Consider the following 23,401-nt stretch of genomic DNA (forward strand, 5'->3'; position numbering starts at 1 on the left):
ACAGTTCAGGACAAAAAGCATTAAATGAGATAAGAGAGAACCAGATGGATAGATAGATACATAGATTACATAGGTGATAGGAAGATGATGGATGGATGGATAGATAGATCGATTATAGATAGAAAATAGATGATATATAGATAATTAGATGATAGATACAGCATACATCTTGAGAGAAAGGAATTGAGCGATACTTCCTTAAATATACATATTTACATGTTTCTAAAGTCAGCATCTTAATAAGAAAACACTAAATGCATTCCCACTACTGTAAGACAAGGCTACTCATCATATTCACTACCATTTCACATAGTCCTGGGGGTATTAGACAAAGCAATTAGACAAGAGAAAGTAGCGGCATAGAATTGTAAACTCTCTGTATTTGCAGATGACGTGTAATATACTTGCATAACCCTAGCAAATCAATGATAAAACAAACTCAAACAGTAAAGATTTCAGCAAGGTATCAGAATATAGACTTAACATGCAAAAGCAATGTCTCATATACACAAACAACAAGCAGTTAAAACACATAATGGAAGAGAAAACCCAATCGCAACCAAAAGGATATAACACTTAGAAATAAACAAGAAATGCGCAGAATCTATATAGAGAAAATTATAAAATATTCCTTAAAGATGCAAAATCAGACTTGAACAAATGCAAAGATATTCCTTCTTGAATAAGATGCTCAACATCATCTAGATATCAGTTTTCCCTAAGTTAATTTGTCAATTTAATTGTATCCCAATAAAAATACTAGCAATTTCTTTTTCTGGAGATAAACAAGATAATACCAAAGTCCATATAGAAAAATAAGCATGCAAGAGTAGCTGGAAAACACTGAAAAGAAAAAGATGTCAGGGACAGGGGGTGGGGAAGATAGGGGACTGGCCCGACCAGATGTTAAAGCATACGGCACAGATACTTCAATTAAATCTATGGTACTCGGATATGAATAGATAGGCAGACCAATGAAATACGTTAGAAAGTCTGGCAATAGACTCAAGTACAAATGGAAATTTAATATTTGATAAAGGAAGACTTATAAATAAATGTTATTGGGACAACTGGATAGCCATTTGAAAACAGAAAGGGGCTTCCCTGGTGGCGCAGTGGTTGAGAATCCACCTGCCAATGCGGGGGACTGGGTTCGAGCACTGGTCTGGGGAGATACCACATGCCGCAGAACAACTAGGCCCGTGTGCCGCAACTGCTGAGCCTGTGCTCTGGAGCCCGCGAGCCACAACTGATGAAGGCTGCACGCTTGGAGCCCGTGCTCCGCAGCAGGAGAGGCCACTGCAGTGGGAAGCCCGCGCACCACAGCGAGGGGTAGCCCCCGCTCGCTGCAACTAGAAAAAGCACGCGCACAGCAACGAAGACACAACTCAGCCCAAAATAAATAAAAGAAAATAAATAAATTAAAAAAAAAAAGAAAAACAGAAAGGGTAAAATTAGACCCATTCTTCACACCATACTTAAGAATAAACTAAGAATCAGAGATCTAAATGAAAAAAAAAAAAAGAATTATACAAGTACTAGAAGAAAACATGGGTAAATTCCTCCATAATTTAGGTGTAGAAAAAGGCTTTTCAACCATGACTCAAAGTCCAGATGAAATTTTTTAAAGAATTGAGAAATTTGACTATATAAAAATATTTTTTAATTGTGTGGTAAAAATTCATAAGCAAAGTCAACAGAAGTAAAAACCTGAAAGAAGATATTTGCAAGGTATGCCACTGATAGAGGTAATATCCTTAATATGTGGTCTTTAAACATATGAAAATACATTTCACTTCACTGAATAATAAAAAATGCAACTGAAAACTCCACTGAGATACCATTTCCTATCCATCAGATTGGCAATAATGTAGAAGCTTCCCAGGACACTCTATTGGTTGTGTGGAAACAATCATTTTCATGGGTTGCTGGTGGGAATGCTGATGGGTCCTTGAAAAAAGAAACACAGGAAGGATAAAGTAGAAACTAATTAAATGGTTACCTGCAAGAGAAGGGGGAGGACAGAGTGGAAGAGATGGGGGGTGGGGAATAGCACTTTTCTTCATGGAGCTTTTTGTATGCTTTAGACTTTTAGAATAATGTTAATGTTCTATATACTCAAAAATAAAATTAAATGAACAAATGAGGAAAGCCCTAAAACCAAGTGAAAAGAAAACAAATGAATTCAAGCATATTTCAAATGGATAATATAACTATTCTGAAGGGGAGAAAAAGAATTAACCCAAGGAAATTTTCAACACGATGCTTGGACAATATGCCTCTAGTTTTAAGAATACAAGACTGCAGGGGCTTCCCTGGTGGCACAGTGGTTAAGAATCCGCCTGCCAATGCAGGAGACACGGGTTCAAGCCCTGGTCAAGGAAGATCCCTCATGCTGCAGAGCAACTAAGCCCGTGCGCCACAACTACTGAGCCCACGAGCCACAACTACTAAAGCCCGTGCACCTAGAGCCTGTGCTCTGCAACAAGAGAAGCCGCCACAAGAAGCCCATGCACTGCCACGAAGAGTACCCCCGCTCACTGCAACTAGAGAAAGCCCACGCGCAGAAACGAAGACCCAACGCAGCCAAAAATTAATTAATTATTTATTTTTTTAAAAGAAAGAATACAAGCCTGCAAACAATCTTGAAGGCCTCTTTTCAGGTTCGTTTTTCATCATGGGATGAAGATAGCAAACATTATATGATGTGTAGGATTGGGCAAGAAGAGATACAAATACAGAATGAGGGAAGCAAGGAAGAATCCTGTGGGGTAGCACATGAATTGGAGGGATAAAATCATGGTTTCTAGTACATTTCTAAAATATGTGTATGCCTGGGACAATTTGAATCTCTAAATAAATACATACATACAAAACATATACATATATATAGTAAGAACAGTAATGGATTAAAATGCATTGAATAAAATCAAGAGTCCATGAATCTGTACCAATAATGCTGATAAATAAATATGAAAGGAATGATGGATTTAGAGTATCATAGTAAATACTGATTCAGGCAAGAATAGTCAATGGATGCTAAATCTGAGGGCATGGGGGATTTGATGAAAAACAAGATATTTAAATTAGTTTCAAAGTATCTCCTCAGCAGTGACTTATTACAAAGGGAGAAATGGTAGCTATATATTGGAGAAACGGACATCATCTTAACCAAGGCATTAAAATTAACATCACCATTTAGGGACAAAGAGACATCGTGTGCCTCTGGATGTGACGCTCTAAGAAGGAGCCAACATTGTCTCTGTGATATTCCTTCCAAAAATGTATAATCTGAGGCCGATCATGGGGATACACCAGACCAACCTGAATTGAGAGAACTGGTAACATTTCCAAATGTCAACATAATAAGAGACAAACAAAGGGCTGAAGAACTGCTCCAGATTCAAGGAAACTAAGGAGACATAGCTCCAAATGCATACATGGTCCTGGAGGGACCCTACGCTAAAAATAAAAATGCCACAAAGGACGTGAGTGGGGCAGTTGACAAAACTGGAACATGACTGTAGCTTCAGGTTGTGTAACAATATTAAATTGGATTTCAGAAATTGATACTATTGATATTTACATAAGAGAATATTCTTGTTCTTGGGATTACCTTATCAGCTCAAATGGTTCAGAATAAGATAGCATGTGTGTGCGTGCATGCGTATATAGATATGGGTATATAGAGAGAACAGGATTGTAAAACGTGGAAAATGCTTCAAAATTAGTGAATCTGGGTAAAGGGTTATAGAATTTCTTTGTAACTACTCTTGCAGTTTTACTTTAAGTTTGAAATTATTTCAAATTAATTTTTTTAAGTTAAAAACTGAAATAAATAAATAATGACCCGCAGCACAAAAGAAAAATAGGGAAAGGACATAACCTCCCAAGTAGAAGGACCATCTTAGTGAAAACCTGCTGTCACACTACGTGGTTAACTGCCTTGGGAACCAGAGGTCTGGGTTCAAATTCAAGCTCTGTGTTTTTGAACAGGTTAACTGACCTCTCTGAGCATCTGTTTCTTTATACCCATTAAAGAAAACTAATTATCATGTCCCTCTACACTCAAAGGGTCCATCTCAAGGAAAGAAAGCTTTGTTAGGTGCTAACTAGTCAAACCCCTAGTTACCCAGAAGTTATCCCCACCTCGCTGACCAGTGCCCTGAGCACATCTTCTCAGGGCAACCCATAGCGAACTTGCCTGGGCCATCAGCTTTGCACCGCTGGGGACAGAAGGGATCAATCAGCAATCTTGTTAGGTGTCACTGGAGCCCGGTGAGCCAGGGTGGAGGAAGCCTGGATCAGGAACAGGGAATCAGAAGGCCCGTGGGGGGCAATTCCCTGGTGGTCCAGTGGTAGAGAATCCACCTTCCATTGCAGGGGACATGGTTCGATCCCTGGTCGGGGAACTAAGATCCCACATGCCGTAGGGCAACTAAGCCCGTGTGCCACAACTACTGAGCTCGCGCGCCTTAATGAGAAAGCCCGCGTGCTGCAAACGACAGAGCCCACGCGCTCTGGAGCCTGCAGACCACCACTAGAGAGAGAAAACCCACACACCGCAACTAGAGAGAAGCCCGTGCCAGTGAAGAGCACGCATGCTGCAACGAAGATCCCGCGAGCCACAACTAAGACCCGACGCAACCAAAAATAAACTAAAAATAAAAGTAAATTACAAAAAAGCAGGCCCACGGGGAAGGGAGAGAGAGAGGCTGCTTGGCAAACAGCGAGCCATTTGTCCCACACGTGTGCGTGTCGCAAGGATTTGAGAAGCTTTTGCTTTTCTACCTCTGCACCTCGGACCCGCCCAAGCTTTCCTCTTGATCTCATCCACGCAGAGCAAACCGACTGCAGTTCTCTCTGTGTCCTGATTTCTCCCTGTTTCTCTGTTTCCTGGCCTGATTCTGCCAATCACTAGCTCCAGTTGTTTTTCAGACATTTAGCCCCTTGGGTTCCAGGACAAATTTGCTTCAGAAGCCTCTGGATCCCCCCGTTCTGGGGTGGCTTTTGGAAGCATTGTGCTTCCTGCCTGCAGGGAGTTCTGGGAAGGATTGTACTGTCTCCCATGAGGTGACTCTGGTCAACACACGCCTTCCTATCAGATCTTTCCCAACCTCTCTCTACACAGGCTGGTGACGAGCTGAAATCAAATGCAAACGGGAAGTCAGGTGCCTGGTTCTATTCTGACACCAACACGGGCAGGAAGGGCCTTAATGGTTGTGGGCCTGCAGCTCCTCCTCTGTCAAGTCCAAATCCAGGGTCTCGGCTTACCTGTGAGGTTCATTCTGGCTCTAAAATCACAGAACAAACACCATTCATTAGCTCTTCCTACCAGGTGCCAAGCTCTTTACAGGCACTACTTCATTTAAGCCTCACGATAGTCCTAACAGCGCAGCCCTGGCAGCCCCATTTTACAGATCAGGAAACTGAGGCAAGAAGAGGTTAAGGAGCTTGTTCAGCGTCACACAGCTGGTGAAAGAACTCACAGTACAGGGGCAGGCATTGAGCTTGACCTGCTGAAGGTAGAGAACTTCTGAGCCACCCTTCCTGAGAGCCAGGACCCACCGCCTTAGAAACAGTGTTACCCAATGACTTCCTGGTTTCTGGGTGCTGCTGAGATACTCGTGAGCCAGAGGCACAGTTTGGGCCATTTTATGGAAAAGGAAAAGCAAGTTCAGAGAGGTTAGGTTACATTCCCAAGGTCCAGCAGGTAGGAATTTGAAGGACTTGGGATTCAAGCCCAGGGTGTCTGACAGGCCCTTGCACTCTTTCCAACGCATTCTGCTGCCATCCTTTTGAAGATCCACTTCTGAAACCCTGGCAGCAGTTTTCAAATCATCCCAGACGGTCAAATGCTCCAGATGACCTTTATGGCACCTCTGAAGCCCCCATGAACGCTGTGCTCCGTAGCCTCCACGCTCACCGGTTCCTCCCAGACATCTGGCCGAGCTGACACTCCCCCAGCCGGGAGGAAGCAGCCCCTGCCTCCTGGCGGCCCGCTGCAGCCACCACTCAGCTGCAGAACTCCAGGGATGCGAAGGCAAAGCTGACACTGAGCTAGGGGGTAGAAGGGCCCCTGGGCTCAGCAGCTGGAGTTTGTCAGGCTGAGCAACTTGGAGCTTGTCTCTCCCCGACATATCAAGGAAAAAATGGACGGCAGGAGCTGAGAGGAGCTAAGCTCTGCTTGAGTGAAAAGATAAGATGACCGCATCTTTCATTCTTGAGGTCAAGGAGACCTCTCCGACTGCACACGCATAGAAAAGTTTCTCAAAGGTCAAAAAGGGAGGGGTCACTATCCCATAATATGTGTGTCCATCTCCTAGAGACCCTCGTGCTGGAATCCATCTTGGCTAAAAGATGCACGCGCATATTGCATAAGGCCCTGGGTCAGATCAGATATGGGAAATGAAGCAAGATGATTGGCCGAAGGAAAACAAAGACCCAGAAGACGGCCCCTATGTAAGCGATTTAAACAACCACTTTAGCACCCATTAGTGAGGACGCCCATACCCCTCTCTGGGTGTGTAGCTTTGCTTTGCTTCTGTCTTGTACAAACTGCTTCTCTGTGTGCTCCCCCACACGTGCTGTGCTTCTAATCAACTCTGTGCCTGTTTTACAGCCTCGGTCTTTTTGTAAAATTCTTGTCTTCAAAGAAGACAAGAGCCAGGGCTCTGCTCCTAGCCACTAGCCCCTGGTGGTCTAGCAGTTAGGATTCCTGGTTTTCACCCAGGTGGCCCAGGTTCAATTCCTGGGCAGGGAACTAAGATCTCGCTTCAAGCCGCCTCTCGCCGCTGACACCCTGAGATCAACTCCCATGCTGTCTGACCCAAGAACCCCCGCCGTCCAGCCTCATCCGTCTCCTCCCCTCACTTTGACTTCTTTAGGCAGTCATTCTCAACAGAGCAGGTACTGCCTCAAAGGAATACTCTGGAAGTTTGGTGGGGCACCTCTGATTTCCACAAGGATTTGGAGGGGCGATGTTGGCACTTAGTGAATGAGGGCCAGAGATGCCAGACGTACTGGAACATGCTGTCCATCACAGTGAAGCGACCCAGGTCCCACGTGACTCCAGTGTCCCACTGCAAGTCCATACGGGTGAAAACCCATTTTATAAACGATCTGAGTCTAGACTCTCACAGTCCCACGGGTGTTTTATTTCATATAAAAACACCATTTCCCCCCAAGGTTTAAATTCCCACTGAATTTTCTATGAAGACAAATCAGAGGAAGATTTATATTTTGTTTTTCAGGCTCTGAGCATGACTCACCATTGCAGAAAACCACATCACTGGAAGTGACTCTGGCTGTAGAGTGGAATGGCCAATATGCAGGTGTGCAGGATATAGGGAACTCTCCAACTTGTCCCACATCTGATGGCATCGCTGCCTCTTCTAGTGTAGTTATGCCAGAGCATTTACATACTAAAAGAAACATTATTTTCTTATAGTTTCCTTTTTTCCCCTCCATATTATAAAGCATTATTATTATTTTTTAACTTTTGTGGGTAGGTTCTATTAACTACAAATTTCACTTCAGGGTAGTAAGAGGCACATAAAATATTTATATTATAAACAGGAGAATCTAATAGGTCTGCGAGATTTTGTCTTAAAGGGTCTACATTAGCCTCGCCTTTGGGTATTTGAGGATTCCAGTCTCACAAGTCCATCAACTTGGTGAAGCTGTAAGTTGACCTTGAAATAGGCTCTGTATGGCTGGTGGTAGTTTACCGGTCTGTCTCTCCTACTGGACTGAAAGTTCCTTGGTAGGGGGAGACCAGGTCTCAATCATCTCTGCCCCTGCCCCGCCCCCGACAGCCTTGGGTTGGGGACCCAGGAGGCCTCTGTGGGATCCAGCCCTCCCTTCACATGAGGTGTTCAGCGCCTGTAGCAGCTGCATCTCGCAAGGAGCTGGATCTTACTAGGGCACTGCCTGGATTGAGATGCAGATTCTCGTGGAGGAATTGCCCTCAGAGTCAGGGTTGCAGGGAGGTAGGAGGTGGATGGGCCCCTGGGCCGGAGAGCTGGTGTTTGTCAAGCAGAGTAAAACTGAAGCTTTGTTTTCCCCCAGACACTCCAAGGACGAAGTGAGTGGCAGGAGCTGAGCTCTGCTGGAGAAAAGAGATCAATGACCACTCCTGAGGTCAAGGAAACCTCCCTTTCTGCGCATGTACGCAGAAATCAAAAGGGAGGGGAGCCACCCCATACTAAGTGTGGACATGCACCCACAGGCCTCTGCGCTGGAATCCATCTTAGCACAAAGCGGTGCGCGCCTGTTGGGGAGGGTCCTAGGGCAGGGCAAGTGTGAAAAAAGAAACCAGGTAAACAAAGAGCCGGAAGAACTGTCCTATATAAGTGATTTGAATCGCCTCTTTACTGCACTGTCCTCATTGGGGGGGCGTCCACACTCCTCCTCTCCAGGTGCGTATCTCTGCCTTGCTCCTGTCTTAAATAAACTGTTTCTCTGTGTGCTCTCCCACGTTATGCTGTGTCTCTGATAATAAACTTTGTACCTGCTTTTGCCTCCTTGAGAAATTCATTTTTCAAATGGGGCAAGAGACCCTTGCTTCTAGCCTCTAGTCCCTGGTGGTCTAGTGGCTAGGATTCCTGGTTTTTCACCCAGGCTGCCCAGGTTCAGTTCCTGGGCAGGGAACTGAGATCCTGCTTCAGGCCACCACTCGCGGCTGTCTCTCCGAGACCAGCAGGGGCAGCTGGGGATTATGGGAAGCCTACCTCTCCATCTTGGCTTTTTCAGAAATGCCACCATCTCCAAGCAGGATGTTAATCAGTAACAGGCCCCCGGGGGATCACACTTTGGAAGAGCAAATATTTGCTGCACGCCTTCGGCTGCAAGCCCTAACCTTCTGTCTTTGCCCTGAATGAAGGACCTTCCCAGGCACCTGGCGGCACCTCACTGGTAAGAGGCAGCGGATTAAAGGGAGGCCTTCACAGTGTCTGCCTAGTGAGGGATGGGGAGAGAAGACCTTCTTGTCCTCTCTGAGCGGGTTTCAAGGGGAGGGGGTGGAAACCTAGGCAGTGCCGATCCCGGACTGGATAGGGTGCGGGTGGGAGGTAAAAGGCATGTTGTAGACGTAGGGGGCTTCCTCTGCAGGAGGCCAGAGGAAGACACTTTTTTTTTTTTTTTAACATAAGGGATTCTTTTTTTTTAATTTTTAAAAAATATTTATTTGGTTGCACTGGATCTTAGTTGTGGCAGGCAGGCTCCTTAGTTATGGCATGAACTCTTAGCTGTGGCATGCATGTGGGATCTAGTTCCCTGACCAGGGATGGAACCCAGGCCCCTGCATCGGGAGCATAGAGTCTTAACCACTGCGCCACCAAGGAAGTCCCCAGGAAGAGGCTTTTAAGGCTTGAGATTTCATGCCCGCCACACTCACTGTGCAAGCCCCACACAACTCCCTGGCCTTCTTCCCAGGGACCTGTCTGCCCAGGCAAGAGACTTTCCCCTGCTTCCAGATCTGGGGGTAGAGTTGCTGCTCCAGTTCTATTCAGGGCTGAGAAGTGGGGGGTAAGTGGTTGATTTCTTACTGCTCGGGTTCTATTTAGGATGCTGCATCCTTGCGTCATCCTTAAACAAAATTAATGGCAGTTACGATTAAGCGAAGATGAATTGATTCAGGAATAGCAGAGGAATTGCAATTCGGGACCAACAAACTATGGCAAACCATAGGTAAGTCCCAAAGAGACAAAGGCGAGGTTGGCTTTTATTAGGTTCAGGGAGGAAGCTGGGGAGTGTTGTTTTGAACCAAAGATCATTGGAGGAGAATGAGAGTTCAGAGTCATGGTGGCTTCTTGTTGGCCGCAAGCGTGGGCAGTTTGCCGTTACTAAGGTGTGTGGAAAGCTTCCTTCTTCCTGCTGGTCACGAGTATTGAGATGAGCGGGAATGCGTGAGCGCCCACCCTGCATGGCTTCCTGACTCCATTCTGAATCAGGTGTCCTCCGTTCTTTTTCACTCATGGCATCCTCGGCTGCGCCCTGGTGTTTGAGGGGATGCCCCCTGCACACAGATTCTGTACTGTTCTGTAGATGAACAAAGACCCTAGGGGATGCATGGGACTGCCGAGTAAGCAGCGTGCAGGGCCGCCCAGTGTTATTCCCTGGCTGCCACTCCAGATTGAAGGTGGAGCTTTGAGGAAAGACTTAGTAGTCAGAAGGGGTGACATCTACTTGCTGTGCTGGGATCACTTCCTGAAGGCTGTCAGAGACAGAAGTGATTCTGAATTTGGGAGTGTCCCGCTGTGGGGTTACTTTACAAAGGGGTGCTATATCCTGTGATATAATGAAGGCAAGAACCTGGATGCGTTTGGTACATTCCAGGAGGTACTCACCCAGCATGTGCAGCGCCGGCGTGACCTACTGAATGCAGGCTTGCCGTCTAGAATCGGACAGAGTTTCCTAAAGGCTGACAGCTAGAAAACAGCAGGAATATCTCACTGAGTAAGGTCACGCCACTGAAGCTGTGGAAGGAATGAGGCCCCAGATTCCATGGCGCCCTTGAGCAAAAGCAAAGAGCAACGCACTGAGTCCTGGGGCCAGGGGTCACTTTGTAGCAGGCACAGGCGAGGACACAGCCCCCTGCGGCAGGGAGAAGAGGCCTGGCAACCTCACCTTGTCGCCGCATTTTGCTACAGGTGGCCTGAGAATGAGGGTCTCTGCTGACGGGAGCTCCCGTGAGGTCTGCGGCCTCGCCTGCCCCGCGCGCATTGGGGCAGTGGGTCCAGTGGGCAGAAGAGGGTGAGGATGCATCCTGGTGACCTTCCAGACAGCCTCCGGAACACAGGCTTGGGGGTGTCAGCTGAGCACTAGGAACCGTGTGTGGAGACAGGCAGGTGGCACGGCCCAGCGCACAGTTTATTCAGATGGAAACTGTACAGGTGCTCAGGAACCAGGCTCGGTGCCCAAGGATGTAGGGAGGCCAGAGGGGGCGCAGTGGTGGCGAGTGCGGCGTTTGGAGACCCACTGCCTGTGCTGGAAGGCTGGCCCCACTAGAATAGGCAGCCTCGGGGCAGCGAGAGGAGGACACACTTCACAGGTCACAGTGAGGATGAGATGAGACCGCCCAGAGTGGAGCGTTAGCCCAGGCTCGCATGGTGAGTCAGCTTGTTATCTGCTTCTGTGCTGGGGAGCTCCAGGGAGAGTGAAGGCGGGAGCTCCTGAGAGGAGTTCTGTAACTGGGCCCCAGGGCTGGGTGGAGTGCCCTAGGGGAGCCGCAGGGGGGATCCCACCACCCAATCAGGCAAACTCAGCACTTCCCCCTGCCCTGCCCCGATGGCCACCCAGACCCTCCAAGTCCCCAGGCAAACATGTCCCCAGGTCCAGGTCCCTGCACCTCAGCTTGGACGGGCTGCCGCCGTATCGTCTAGCGATCAAGGGCAGTGAACGAAGCAGACCAGTAAAAGCCTGGGAAGACCTCCTGACTCCGGCCGCTGCTCTGACCGCACCCAGACCGCCTCCTCTTCCATCCCCCTCTTCTTGGCTGCCTGCCACCACGCTGGAGGAAGTGGGATGACTGGGGAAAGCTGGGGGAGACTAGGAGCTGCCTGAGGGTGCGGCCCTGGATGGAAACCCGAGGCGGTTTCACCCTGTGAAATAATGCGCCCCCCACTCAGGTGACAAATGGGACCCCAACTTGCTCAGGGTGTCCCCGAGGCAGGGCTCGGGGAGCTAAGCCCCGTCCCCCAGGGAGGAAGCGGGTCCCTGGAGGAGCTGTACCAGGACACAGGGAGGAGGTGTGTATCAGCCATTAAAAATAATCTCTGCCCTCTTTTCTCCCGAGGAAGCCTTGTTGCCAAAGGGAAGCCTCCCAGGCTCCACGCTGCCCAGATGCAGGCGGTGCTGAGCCTCCTGCTGCCCTGCCTCCTGGCCCAGGTGTGGCTGGTACCCGGTTCCACCCCTGGTCCCCGCTCACCAGAGGCCCAGGCAGGACTGGAGACTCTGCCAACCCCCAGGGCCCAGACCGAGAGCAGCGAGGGGGCGCGGGTCCTGCAGGAGGACGAGGGCCCCCCCTGGCTGACAGCCGACTGGCAGAAGCTCTCTGGGGAGACCTCCAACTTGGGGTTCAGCCTGCTTCGTAAGATCTCCATGAGGCACGACGGCAACGTGGTCTTCTCCCCGCTCGGCCTGGCCTGGGCCATGGCAGCCTTGACCCTGGGGGCCAGGGGACAGAGCAGAGCCCAGCTGGAGACGGGGCTCCGCCTGCAGGCCCTGAATCAGACCCTGCCCGCAGTGAACCAGACCCGGCCCCCGCGCCTGCCTGCCCTCTTCAAGCAGCTCCGAGAAAGCCTGTCCCACAACCCAGAGCTGGGCCTGACCCAGGGGAGTTTTGCCTTCATCCACGAGGACTTTGACGTCAAAGAGACCTTCCTCAATTTCTCCAAGAGGTATTTCGATATGGAGTGTGTGACTATAAATTTTCGCAACGCGTCCCAGGCCAAAGGGCTCATGAATCATCACATTAACAAAGAGACTCAGGGGAAAATCCCCAAACTCTTTGATGAGATTAATCCTGACACCAAATTAATTCTTGCGGATTACATCTTGCTCAAAGGTACTTTGATAATGCTCTGCTCTCCCAGAGCCATGGCTCTCTCCGCCTGTCTCTTCCTTTCCTGCTGGGCCTGTGTATGGTCGAGGCCAAATGGTCTCCTAGGAACATGTTGTTCTCAGGTTTTACAAACAGAGTGAAACACACATCGAGCATGTAGGACATACCAGGCACAGTGCCAGACAATGTTTTCACTTGATGCCCCTGCCCTGGGGGCCCAGGTGCTTGCAGGGCTTAAGTTTTCTAAGCACGTCTACACAGCTCTCCTCTGACATTCTGACACGGGGAACCCTCTGGGTCATTTTTTTTTAAAAAAGGCATATCATCTGAGAGATTTAGGGTTGCATCTTTGCTCTTTCACGCTCTACTTTTGTGTCCTGGGGCAAGTGACAAAGTCCCTTGTCCTCGTATTCTCAATATAGAAAATGCACTCCCACCTACCATAGAGATGAACCGAGGCTCAGAGAGATCACACGATAAACGGCAGAGGCCAAACTCAGACGAGGGCCTCCTGACACGCTCATCCCGGGTCCTTTCCATCCTGCCTCTCTCGCGGAGGACTGGACTGGTGTGGCCACAGTTGTAGCAGGAAGGTGACACTAGGGGACTTGCAAAGCCCGGGAGGAGGACATGCTTCCAGTCAGCCAGGCCAGACAGACATCAGTGTGTAGAGTCAGGGGCCCACACGCTGGCAGCCTCCTCTGGGTCGCGTGGCTCTCTGTCAGCCAGGGGCCCCTGCCCTCAGGGCCTCACCGAGCACAGGATGTGCGGGAATGTCATCATTTTGCCACGGTGGCCTCTGTTTGCACATGGTGTGCACTAGACAAAGTGGCGGTCAGAGGGCCCCTCCTGCAGCCAGGGCTGGGGACAGGCCTGAAGTCTTCTCTAGGCTGGAGCTAACCAACCCCAAGGGAGCGAGTGTAGAAGAAGGAGGTGGGTCCTTTGGGCTCCAGCTGGAATGAGTGACTGTTGTTCACTCGAACAGAAGTTCACTCAAAACACCCAGTGTTTTGTCCAGAACAATGAGGGAATGGGGGGGGGCGGCCATTAGGAGATATCTCCGTGCTTTTGTGTGTGATGCCAACAGGGTCTCTGGATGGACCCAGGTTTTGCCAGCTGGGAAAGAAGCCTGCAAAAGGCTGATCTTTGGGGAATTTATTTTGGCCGCCTGAGCTGCGGTCTAAACACACCTGATAAGGATGCCTTTCCTAGCTGGGCAGAAAAGGGGATAGAACACTGGCCCTTTATTACTTTAGCAAGAACGACGCTTTCGAGGAGGGCGGTTTCTGCAACGAGTTTCTTTCTTATCTGTTCAGGGAAATGGCTGACCCCTTTTGACCCTGTCCTCACCGAGACAGACACTTTCTACCTGGACAAGTACAAGGCAGTCAAGGTGCCCATGATGTACAGGGCAGGCAAGTTTGCCTCCACTTTTGACAAGAATTTTCGTTGCCACGTCCTCAAACTGCCCTACCGAGGAAATGCCACCATGCTGGTGGTCCTCATGGGAAGGATAGGTGACCACCTGGCCCTTGAGGACTACTTGACCACAGATTTGGTGGACACGTGGCTCAGGAACATGAAAACCAGGTACAGCTCCCTCGTCGCCCTACTCCAGCTCATCTGGCCCCTCCCTACGGGCACCCACAATTTCTTTCTGTGCCCGTCCCAGCCCAGCCCGCTGCGGGCTCCCCGATGGCAGGGGCCGCGTCTGTCCTGTTTCCCCCTCTATCAGCATCTATCCCAGCGCCTGGCTCGTTCATTCACTCGGCCAGCCCTTATCAAGTTTCTCCCACGTGCCAGGCACTGGGACGCATGCACGATGCTAGCCCTCGCGGAGCTCACGTCCCAGTGATGAGAGCACCAGGGGGGTGCAGGTGGGGGCCAGGGAAGGTCTGGCCAAGAAGGTAGCAGTAAGCGAACACTTAAAGAGGAAGGAGGATTCTGAGGGTACGCTGGGCGAGAGAACAGGTACAGGCAGAAGTGGGAAAGTGCTGGGACGGGACTGTGCTTACTGGATTCCAGGAAGAGCGAGGCAGCCGGTGAGGCTCCAGCAGCAGATGAGGTCGCAGAGGAGCCAGCAGGTGTCACCCGGGACTGTACGTTACTGGCCCCGGAAAAGACTTGGGCTTTTGCCAAGGGAGACAAGAAGCCACTGGAGCCAAGCAGAGGAGCAGTACGGCCTGTGCTGAGAATAGACATGAGGGGTATGTGGGAGGGGCAAGGGGACCAGCCGGGAGGTCAGCGTGGCCACCTAGGTCAGGATGCTCGGCAGGTGGCGGCAGTGGAAGTAACGAGGAGCAGTGGGGTCCTGGATCTGTGACGAAGCCGGAGGTGACGGGATTGGCTAACGGACTGGATGTGGGGGACAGAGAGGGAAAGAAAGTCAAAGGTGAAGGCAAAGTTTTTGGCCTTAGCAACGGGAAGGAAGGATTTGCCATTTACTGAAAGGGGAGACCGTAGGAGGAACACGCCGAGAGGTAAGTTCAAAAGTTCAGTCGGAAACATCTGGATCAGAAATACCTATTAGACATCCAGGCGGAGATTTCAGGAAGGCAGCTAGATCTGGAGTGCAGGGTGAGGTCCAGGTTGGGGAGTCAGCAGCACGTAATTGGAACCATGAGACTGGCTGAGACGACTGGGGCAGGGGGCCGCGTGCAGAGAGCAGGGTCGGAAGCACAGAGCAGGGTCGCAAATGCTTGTGGAATAAATTTATCCACCTACTGGGGTGGGGGGAAGGCAGCGCCAGTAAGGAGTCCACGGCGATGCCTCCGGAATCCTGTCACTCCAGCATTTGGCACAGAGAGGAGTCCAGCTAAAGATCTTCAGTTTCATTTTATCTTCATTCTTCTTCTTTTCCTTCAAATCCTTAGAACCTAGCCTAGGACTCAAACATAATAAGCCTTCAACAAATGTTTGTGGGGATACATTTATAAATCAGTCTCCAAGGCATGTCATGTCCTCAGTTATATTGCTGCCCGACAGCCTGGCCCAGCTCCGAGAGAGAGAGAGACAGAGAGACAGAGAGAGAGACAGAGACAGACAGAGAGAGGGATGAGAGAGAGAGGGAGAGAGAGAGAGAGGGAGAGAGAGAGAGGGAGAGAGAGAGAGAGGGAGAGAGAGAGACAGAGAGACAGAGAGAGGGATGAGAGAGAGAGGGAGAGAGAGAGAGGAGAGAGAGAGAGGGAGAGAGAGAGAGAGGAGAGAGAGAGAGAGGGAGAGAGAGAGAGAGGAGAGAGAGAGAGGGAGAGAGAGAGAGAGAGAGGTGGGGGTGATGAAGGGAGCAAAAGGAAACTACACGAGACATTGTTCTGGGTGCTTAACATATATAATTTCATTTACTTCTCTGAAGAACACTGTGAAATTGGTATTGGTATTTTGGCTGTACTTCACAGATTAAGACATTGGGGCTTCTTTAAGACTAATTTAGTACCAACTAGTAGTTTTCATTCTTTTCATTTTTGAGCCACAGAACTCATCTCTCTAAACAAAAGACTCCATTGTGTGTGAATATATATATTATATATGTATATATATAACAGATAATATCAGAGTTTCTCTGGCTAAAGGTAGGTAGGGGGTTGAAAATTCCCTTCACTCCCCTCCCCTCGTCCATCCCGACTCTTAAGGTTCTCCTAAAATCCGGGGGGTCTCTGTAATCTGGGCACTGAAAACAGCCTGGAGTCTGCAGGACTGAAAGCAGCAGCTGTTTGGTTGGTTTGGGGTTGTTTTTAAAACCCAGGGAAACGGATACAAAGCGCGGCATTCTTTGCTAAAGAGAATGCGAGTCACTGGCTGGGCAATGAAGCTGGTTCCCTGAAGCTGAAGCTCTCCTCTGAGTCAGGCCATTCGTTACAAAAGAACAGAACGAGCTCTAGTCAACGGAGGGAGACTTGTTAGTGGGCATAAGCTTGGGGGAAGGTTAAAAGAAAGTGTGACCTTTTTAGTGTTCAGAATCTATGGCTTTTGTCTACAGTTCACCATTATATGTACTTGTACCACAGAAAAATGGAAGTTTTCTTTCCAAAGTTCAAGTTAGACCAGAAGTATAAGATGCATGAGCTGCTGAAACAGATGGGAATCAGAAGAATCTTCTCACCCTGGGCTGACTTGAGCGATCTCTCAGTTACTGAAAGAAATCTTAAAGTATCCAAGGTAAGTCAGGATCTTCCACTGGGGCCCAAACCAACGAATATTTTCACATACCATTTAACGTTGATAAAAGGCCAAGTTGTAGTAGAAAATTAGGTTAAAATTCCAAAAGAACTGAAACAGCACCCAGGTTGGATGTTTTAAGAATTTGGAGCTACTTTTTAAAACATCTGTTCAACTAATTTAATCTCTCTTATGTAGAGCTCTCTCTTCTCTCCCAGTGCTCAAGGAGAAATTTATCCCAAAATGGAACTGGTTCACAGATTCATTCAAAATTCCATGAAACTGCACCACTTTAAAGATGAAAGAAAGCCCCAGAGGTTATCTGGCTAACTTCCCGCCCCTTGTGGAAACCCCGTCTGAAATATCCCTACAAAACAGTAGGGATTACTATCACTATCGCCTCTTATAATAATTATACAGGTCCGTCACTCACATCACATGAGGCTCCTGGACAAAAGGGCCTCTCAGACACAACAGGTGGCCTAAATACAGGCCACCAGAGTTCAGGACGACTTCAGGGACCCAGGGGCTTACCCCATGGACCACTTCAGAGCAGTACCAGGTGCTGGGAAGCTGCTACAGAAGACTAACCACAGCCCTGCCCCTACCTAGCCTGCCAGAAGGAAGGTCAAAGTTCTCAGGGGTTCCAGGCGGCTTGAAAACCTTCCAGGAGGAACACCAGCTTGGCTCAAAAATCAGTAGCACAAAGTACATGCTAAATAAGTATTTGTTCATTGGATGCATGTGTGCATGAAGTGGCCAGCCACAGAGTCCCTGGGTCCCTACCCAGAATGAATTTCACAATCGGGTCCTGGTGTCTCCTGGTATTTTGTGGGCTTCTAAGGCAGTCGCTGGGGCAACCTCAGACCATTCCTCTCTGCGCAGATGAGCGCTGTACCACTCAATCCTGAGAGCACGGCCCCGTGGGTAGGACATTAACACAGAATGTCCAGGGGCTCAATTAATTCCCTCACCTCCACTGGCACACAAACGGCCTTCCACGTATTTCCTTTTCCAGGTTTTACAAAGAGCGATGATTGAGGTGGATGAAGAAGGAACAGAGGCGGTGGCGGGAACCCTGTCAGAAATCACTGCTTATTCCATGCCTCCCATCATCAAAGTGGACCGGCCGTTCCACTTCATCATCTATGAAGAAACCTCCAGAATCGTGCTATTTCTGGGCAGGGTGGTGAATCCGACTCTCCTGTGATTGATGACATGCGCGAGTCCTTAGAGCCACAGCAGATGCTGGACCTGAGGTGTCTGAACTTACACAGGACACTGGCACTGGGTGTCGTGCCCTTGTCCTCAGATGCTAGTTTGAGCCATCCTTAGATAAATCTGCGTATTAAATTCAAACTTATTTTAAGGAGATGTTTGTACAAGCTGTCTGGTATTTTAAGCCTGTTTCTAAGAGCCTTTGTTATTGACTAAAGACCATCTTGGTATCTGGACTTAAAACTATGGTAGATCAAAACTCTATTTCAAGACGAAGCCTTTGGGAAGAAGACAAGTACACATTCTCCATGGGTCATGAGCTTGGCTCTCTTTACTTCTCCCTAATGCAAATTAGTGTTTTATTTTTAACCTACTATAGAATCATTCCTTGGTGACTAAAATTAGAAGAAAATAGCCGTGGTCAGTCCTGCTGCAATGTGGCTCCACCCACTCCGTGGAGCCGTTAACTGAGCCACAGATCATCCAGTTCAATACCCTCGTTTTACAAAGCAAAGAAATGGGAAACCGGAGAGAGGGCCGCAGTATGGCTTTCGTGGGCCCCAGGCACTTTTGTCTTCACAGGCTCCTCCCTCTGTAAAAATAAAATATATATGTGTGTGTATAATAGAAATTATATTTTATGACTGCACTGGTATAAAGATGAATATACTCTGGGTTATATCTGTCCTTATACCAGTGCAGTCGAAGTACGGAACTTGCTTGTTGCAAGAAGTAAAACATATTCATGGGCCCCTAAAAGTATCGTGGGCTTGAGGCACTGTGCCTACGGCATCTCAGAGGAAGGAAAACGTCACCCAGTGGAGCAATGGCAGAGTCAGAAGCCTGCCTCTCCTGACTCCAGTCCCCAAGCCCATTTCACTCTTCTTTCTGTCTACAACATCTGATGGGGTCCATCCACTTCAACAGGCAGCATGTGCTCACCTCTCAGTTACCCACTGTGGCTAGACGGAATATAAGCATGGACTTTGTCCCAAGGTTCAAAGAAAAACAGCAAATACTTTCTCAGCCAGTCATTTTCTGTTATATAGACAAGAAAATATTTTAGGAGTAATTTCAGAGAATCGTGAATAGAGTTAACTAATCTTGGAATGTCAACTATGTTGACTAACGGCCTAATTGGGTTTTTATCTGTTTGCTATCCAATTTAAATATACTTAAAATTAATGTACTGATTAGTCATCTTATTACAATAAGTCAGAGTTATGTAAATAGTACTTAATGTGAATAGGTAATAATAATAAGCAGCAGTCTAGAGACTAACTCTTCATCATTCTAAAACCTGGATATGAGTTTATTCCTGTATTCCCTTCCAAGGGCACTAGCTGACATTGGTAAGCCAGGCAACTCTAGAGCCTAGAAAGAAACAAAAATAGATGACTAACTTCAGTTGGCATTCTTAAGTGAGTTGTTAGTATTCAACTAATGAGGTCCATTTATGGAAACATAGTAGAAAGAGAAATAAAAGAGGGCTCAAATTACCCATTTTTAAGAGATGAAATCTAAAAATGAAAGCCTATGAGAACACAATACCCTCTGAAATAAATATGGCCAAACCCAGTTATAAAAAAGGTTCCTTATTATCAAAGGATTCATAGAACATACATATCAAACTCTCCCCTTATCTCTGCACATATTTGCACAAAACAATGATGGCATAACAATGATAACTGACATTACTCTTTAAGGTAGAAAACGGCCCTATTCTCTATAAAAAATTAATATTTCCCCACATATGCTTGAAGAAGCTCCAAGGACAGTAGGTTTCAGATTTTCTAAATGTATATGCATGGTGAAGAAATGCAGACCAATGAAAAATGCACTTAATCTTCCAAAAAAATTCAAGGTTTCAGCTGAGGGGGAAAATTCTGAGCATTGTAACAATGCTTCACTATATTTAAGTGTCAGGTTTTAAAAACTGTTCCTACACACACACACACACACACACACACACACACACACACACACACACACACTCTCTCTCTCTCTCTCTCTCTCTCTCACTCTCTCACACACATGCTATATAACAACTGAGAACAGATTACTGACTTAATTGAATTCATTTCATCTTCGCTGTAAAACCACTAGGGCCAAGCTAAAGAGACTGCTCCATTTCAATTCAAATATTTCACGTATGTCCACTAACTGCAGGCAAAATGGACTTACTCCTCCAGAATAAGGTGTCTTTATAAAGCTCAGGAAATCAAGGAACGGAAATGACTTTTAAATGTGTATGAGGTTATGGAAGAAAAGCTCTATATGCTCCTCTGTATTAAGTAAAATGCTTTTTGCCTTCTCCATTTCTGCCAGTAAAGTTGATTCTACAGGTCTATTTTTTTGCTTATAATGCTAACTAGTGAAATTTTGGAACATGTCCTTAAAACTGCAAGTTTCCACAATTAACAGATAGAGATGTCCCTATTTCTCTGCAGCTACAGATGGAGGGAGATCTTTCCTTGTCACACAACTGGTTTAAAGGAACTATTTGATAAGTTGTTAAACTAAGAACTGTTATAAGAGTATCAGTCTTGTTTCCAGTGTAAATCGAGATATATGTGGATACTCATAACTGTCACCAATTTGTTTCTTACTGTTTTTACATATCTGTCCTTGGAAGTATAGTTTTAACAAATATTTCAATGACTTTAGAAATTATCATGTTCTGTGGAAAAAAAAGGAAACCTCCAAACATAACGTTAATTGACTGTCTTAATTGATAATTTAGTGCCTAAGACTGCAGCTGACTTCTGTAGATTTCTGAGCTCTATAAGCAGTAGTGACTTTTCTCTGTCAAATTGTTTTCCTCTTCTCCCACATGCATGGTGGAAAATAAAAAGTTCCTAACTCTGCTAAATTTATTTTTGAACAAATAAACTGAAATTCTCCATTCTTTTAAGTAACAGAGTCAACGTTGACTATGAATCAAAGTACTAGAAAAACTGACGCTGTTCTGAGGTCCATTACATACGCCCAATACTCTCTCCTAGATCATAATGTATTCAGTTTCACGTTAGTGATGTTAGTAGGAGACGTCACTAAAATAGTTAAATGAAATCCACAAAGAATACATGAATTAACCAGTACTGTCAAGCTTCTCATACCTACTCAATTTTTAATTACTGACAAAATGAATGGTTGAACAATTCCATTTACCTGACTGTCCTTAAATGAAAGATATGAAGAATCACTAAAAATAGCCAAAGTAGGGCTTCCCTGGTGGCGCAGTGGTTGAGAGTCCGCCTGCCGATGCAGGGGACACGGGTTCGTGCCCCGGTCCGGGAAGATCCCACATGCCGCGGAGCGGCTGGGCCCGTGAGCCATGGCCGCTGAGCCTGCGCGTCCGGAGCCTGTGCCCTGCAACGGGAGGGGCCGCAGCGGTGAGAGGCCCGCGTACCGCGCAAAAAAAAAAAAAAAAAAAAAAAGCCAAAAAAGAGGCCATATGTAAGGAAAGGGGGAAACAAACAGCATGAAAGCCTCACACTGAGTAGCTGTCCCCTGGGTAATGTACAGTTGATGTCCGTGCGCTTTTCTTGTTCATTACTTAAGAATGAACTGTCTTTAATTACAGAATAAAAACTGTAGGAAAGTATTTAAAACTTTTTTCACAAACACAGGTATCTCATTAACCTATGTTTTATTTTGAGTAAATTCATTATTCCACATTATAAAAAGTAACCACACGCATATGCATTCACAAATTAGATCATCTTTATCATACATCAGTATATTTTAAAAAAACAAATATTTTCTAATAACAATATAGTTATATGCTGATTGCATTTTGAAATAGAGAAGCTGACAATAGCTTCATACAGTATATCTCAAGAACTGACATTTTTAAAATTAAGAACTGAATATATTCCACAGGCAAATGTTGATGGAAATATTAGCATTAGTACAAATATATGCTGTTGACATAGCTTAAGCATGATAGCTTGGAGTAACAGCTGATTCAAACTAGAGTCATCATTTTTAATTCAGTAAGGACAAATACAATCTAAAATGTAAACAAAGTATTTATAAAATAAATTCTTCTAGGAAATAAAGGAAATCATCAATCTGTTATTTTTAAGGTAGTTGTAGCTAAAAGTTATCAGAAATCTTTGTAGAATTTTCATTGCCAAATTTTAATTTCGGAATGTCCAGGTACAACATCTTGTCATCACAATCATAGGACTGATATAATTTCGGACAGCTGTTTGTACCCTGTTACAGTGTGACTTTTCAACTGGGCTTGGAGATTTGTGAGAAAATGCAGTGTCATTCTTACTCCCAAGTCCCCCTCCAAGTGATTATCTAGGCAGGGCAATTTCAGTTGATTTGGACCTTTCAGTTTGTAAATGCTAAACTCTAGAACAATTAAATAGATGGTTTCCTGCACAAATAAATGCAGACTTATCTCTTTTGTAGCAGTAGTTAAAGCACATACCTAAAGTTGTTTTTCATTACACTTCACTATAACATTGGAATTCTGTAACCACATTATTATTCAAGAAATATGTATTATACCTCCTAGGGAATATAATTTCAAACATGGAACGTTTAACAACACCAGCTGCCATTATGTATCTCTCTCTTTCCCATTCATTAAAAAAAAAAAAAAAAAAAAAAAGCCCGAGCCATTGCTTTAGCTTTTGTCCATCGATCACGTTATCTCCAGTTGTCTTTGTTCTGCCTCCTTCAAGCAGATGATTTAAGGATTGGATTTTCTGGATTTTCTTTGTCAAAAGGAGGAAAGAAAGAGAGAAGAATGAAAGAGAGAAGAGAGAGAGAAGAAGGAGAAGGAAAGAAAAAGAAAGAAAACAAAACATGAAAATTTTTATCCACATAATGCTTACAAAGTAAAGAAATAGATATAATCTACTTTGAATAAACCTAATATATGAGAACGGTGACTTACATATTAAAGATCACTTGGAATAACCTATAACTACTAAATCCTATGTGCATCTAACATAGCATTCAATTCAATTCATACTTTTCCTACGTTTTTCACTTTCTATAACCATAACAGAAATTAACACAGCCTAAAAATATATCAATTGTCTGGCCTTGAAAGACATAAGATATGATGCATTCCGTACTTCCTTTAGGACATTGATATTCCTAAATACCAGATGTGTCATCCCCACGATACTGTAAAGCTGGAGAATGTATTGCATAGAATTTTTTTGAGCAGCAAAAACTGAGATAATTAATAGTTTCTGAAATCACTTCATAGGTTTATTTGAAGAAAAAAAGGATAGATTTTCATTTGGATATGGCATGCCACTGAATGGTGGATAATACTCCACAGAAACATGACCAATGTAGATATCAATCACCTATTTCAGTTATGTGGCGGTGTGCATACGCGAGAAAGTCCGAATTAGAACCACATAACATGGAGAGAGAGTTGCGGACCTGCAGATTCAGTTACACATTGATAAAGCAGCTGCAATACCA

General features: G+C 46.3%; 2 protein-coding genes across 6 annotated transcripts in view; one reads left to right on the forward strand and one right to left on the reverse strand.

The window, feature by feature from the left end:
* The first annotated feature begins 8,820 nt into the window (after nucleotides 1-8,820).
* Nucleotides 8,821-18,092, forward strand: SERPINA10 (serpin family A member 10). 4 transcript variants are annotated; one of them, XM_082835394.1, is made up of 5 exons: nucleotides 8,821-8,916; nucleotides 11,798-12,568; nucleotides 13,882-14,155; nucleotides 16,570-16,720; nucleotides 17,739-18,092. In XM_082835394.1, the coding sequence occupies exons 2-5, from the start codon at nucleotides 11,845-11,847 to the stop codon at nucleotides 17,928-17,930; spliced, it is 1,341 nt and encodes a 446-aa protein (XP_082691520.1). In that variant the 5' UTR covers nucleotides 8,821-8,916; nucleotides 11,798-11,844; the 3' UTR covers nucleotides 17,931-18,092. The 4 variants fall into 4 exon arrangements, with proteins under 4 accessions (XP_082691520.1, XP_082691519.1, XP_082691522.1 ...); XM_082835393.1 differs by having other exon boundaries at nucleotides 8,841-8,916; nucleotides 11,802-12,568; XM_082835396.1 differs by lacking the exon at nucleotides 17,739-18,092 and adding an exon at nucleotides 14,591-14,772 and having other exon boundaries at nucleotides 8,841-8,916; nucleotides 11,802-12,568; nucleotides 16,570-16,714.
* A 4,557-nt stretch (nucleotides 18,093-22,649) lies between these two features.
* The window catches only part of PPP4R4 (protein phosphatase 4 regulatory subunit 4), a gene marked incomplete at both ends in the record, with an annotated part of 120,649 nt that continues 119,897 nt past the window's right edge, over nucleotides 22,650-23,401 (reverse strand). For both annotated transcript variants that reach the window (XM_082835375.1, XM_082835374.1), the window contains one exon: nucleotides 22,650-22,674. In XM_082835375.1, coding sequence (XP_082691501.1) covers nucleotides 22,650-22,674 — 25 coding nt within the window. The remainder of the gene's footprint in view (nucleotides 22,675-23,401) is intronic.

This window comes from Leucopleurus acutus (genome assembly GCF_964270905.1).
Source record: "Leucopleurus acutus genome assembly, chromosome: 1".
In the NCBI taxonomy this organism is placed as follows: domain Eukaryota; kingdom Metazoa; phylum Chordata; class Mammalia; order Artiodactyla; family Delphinidae; genus Leucopleurus; species Leucopleurus acutus.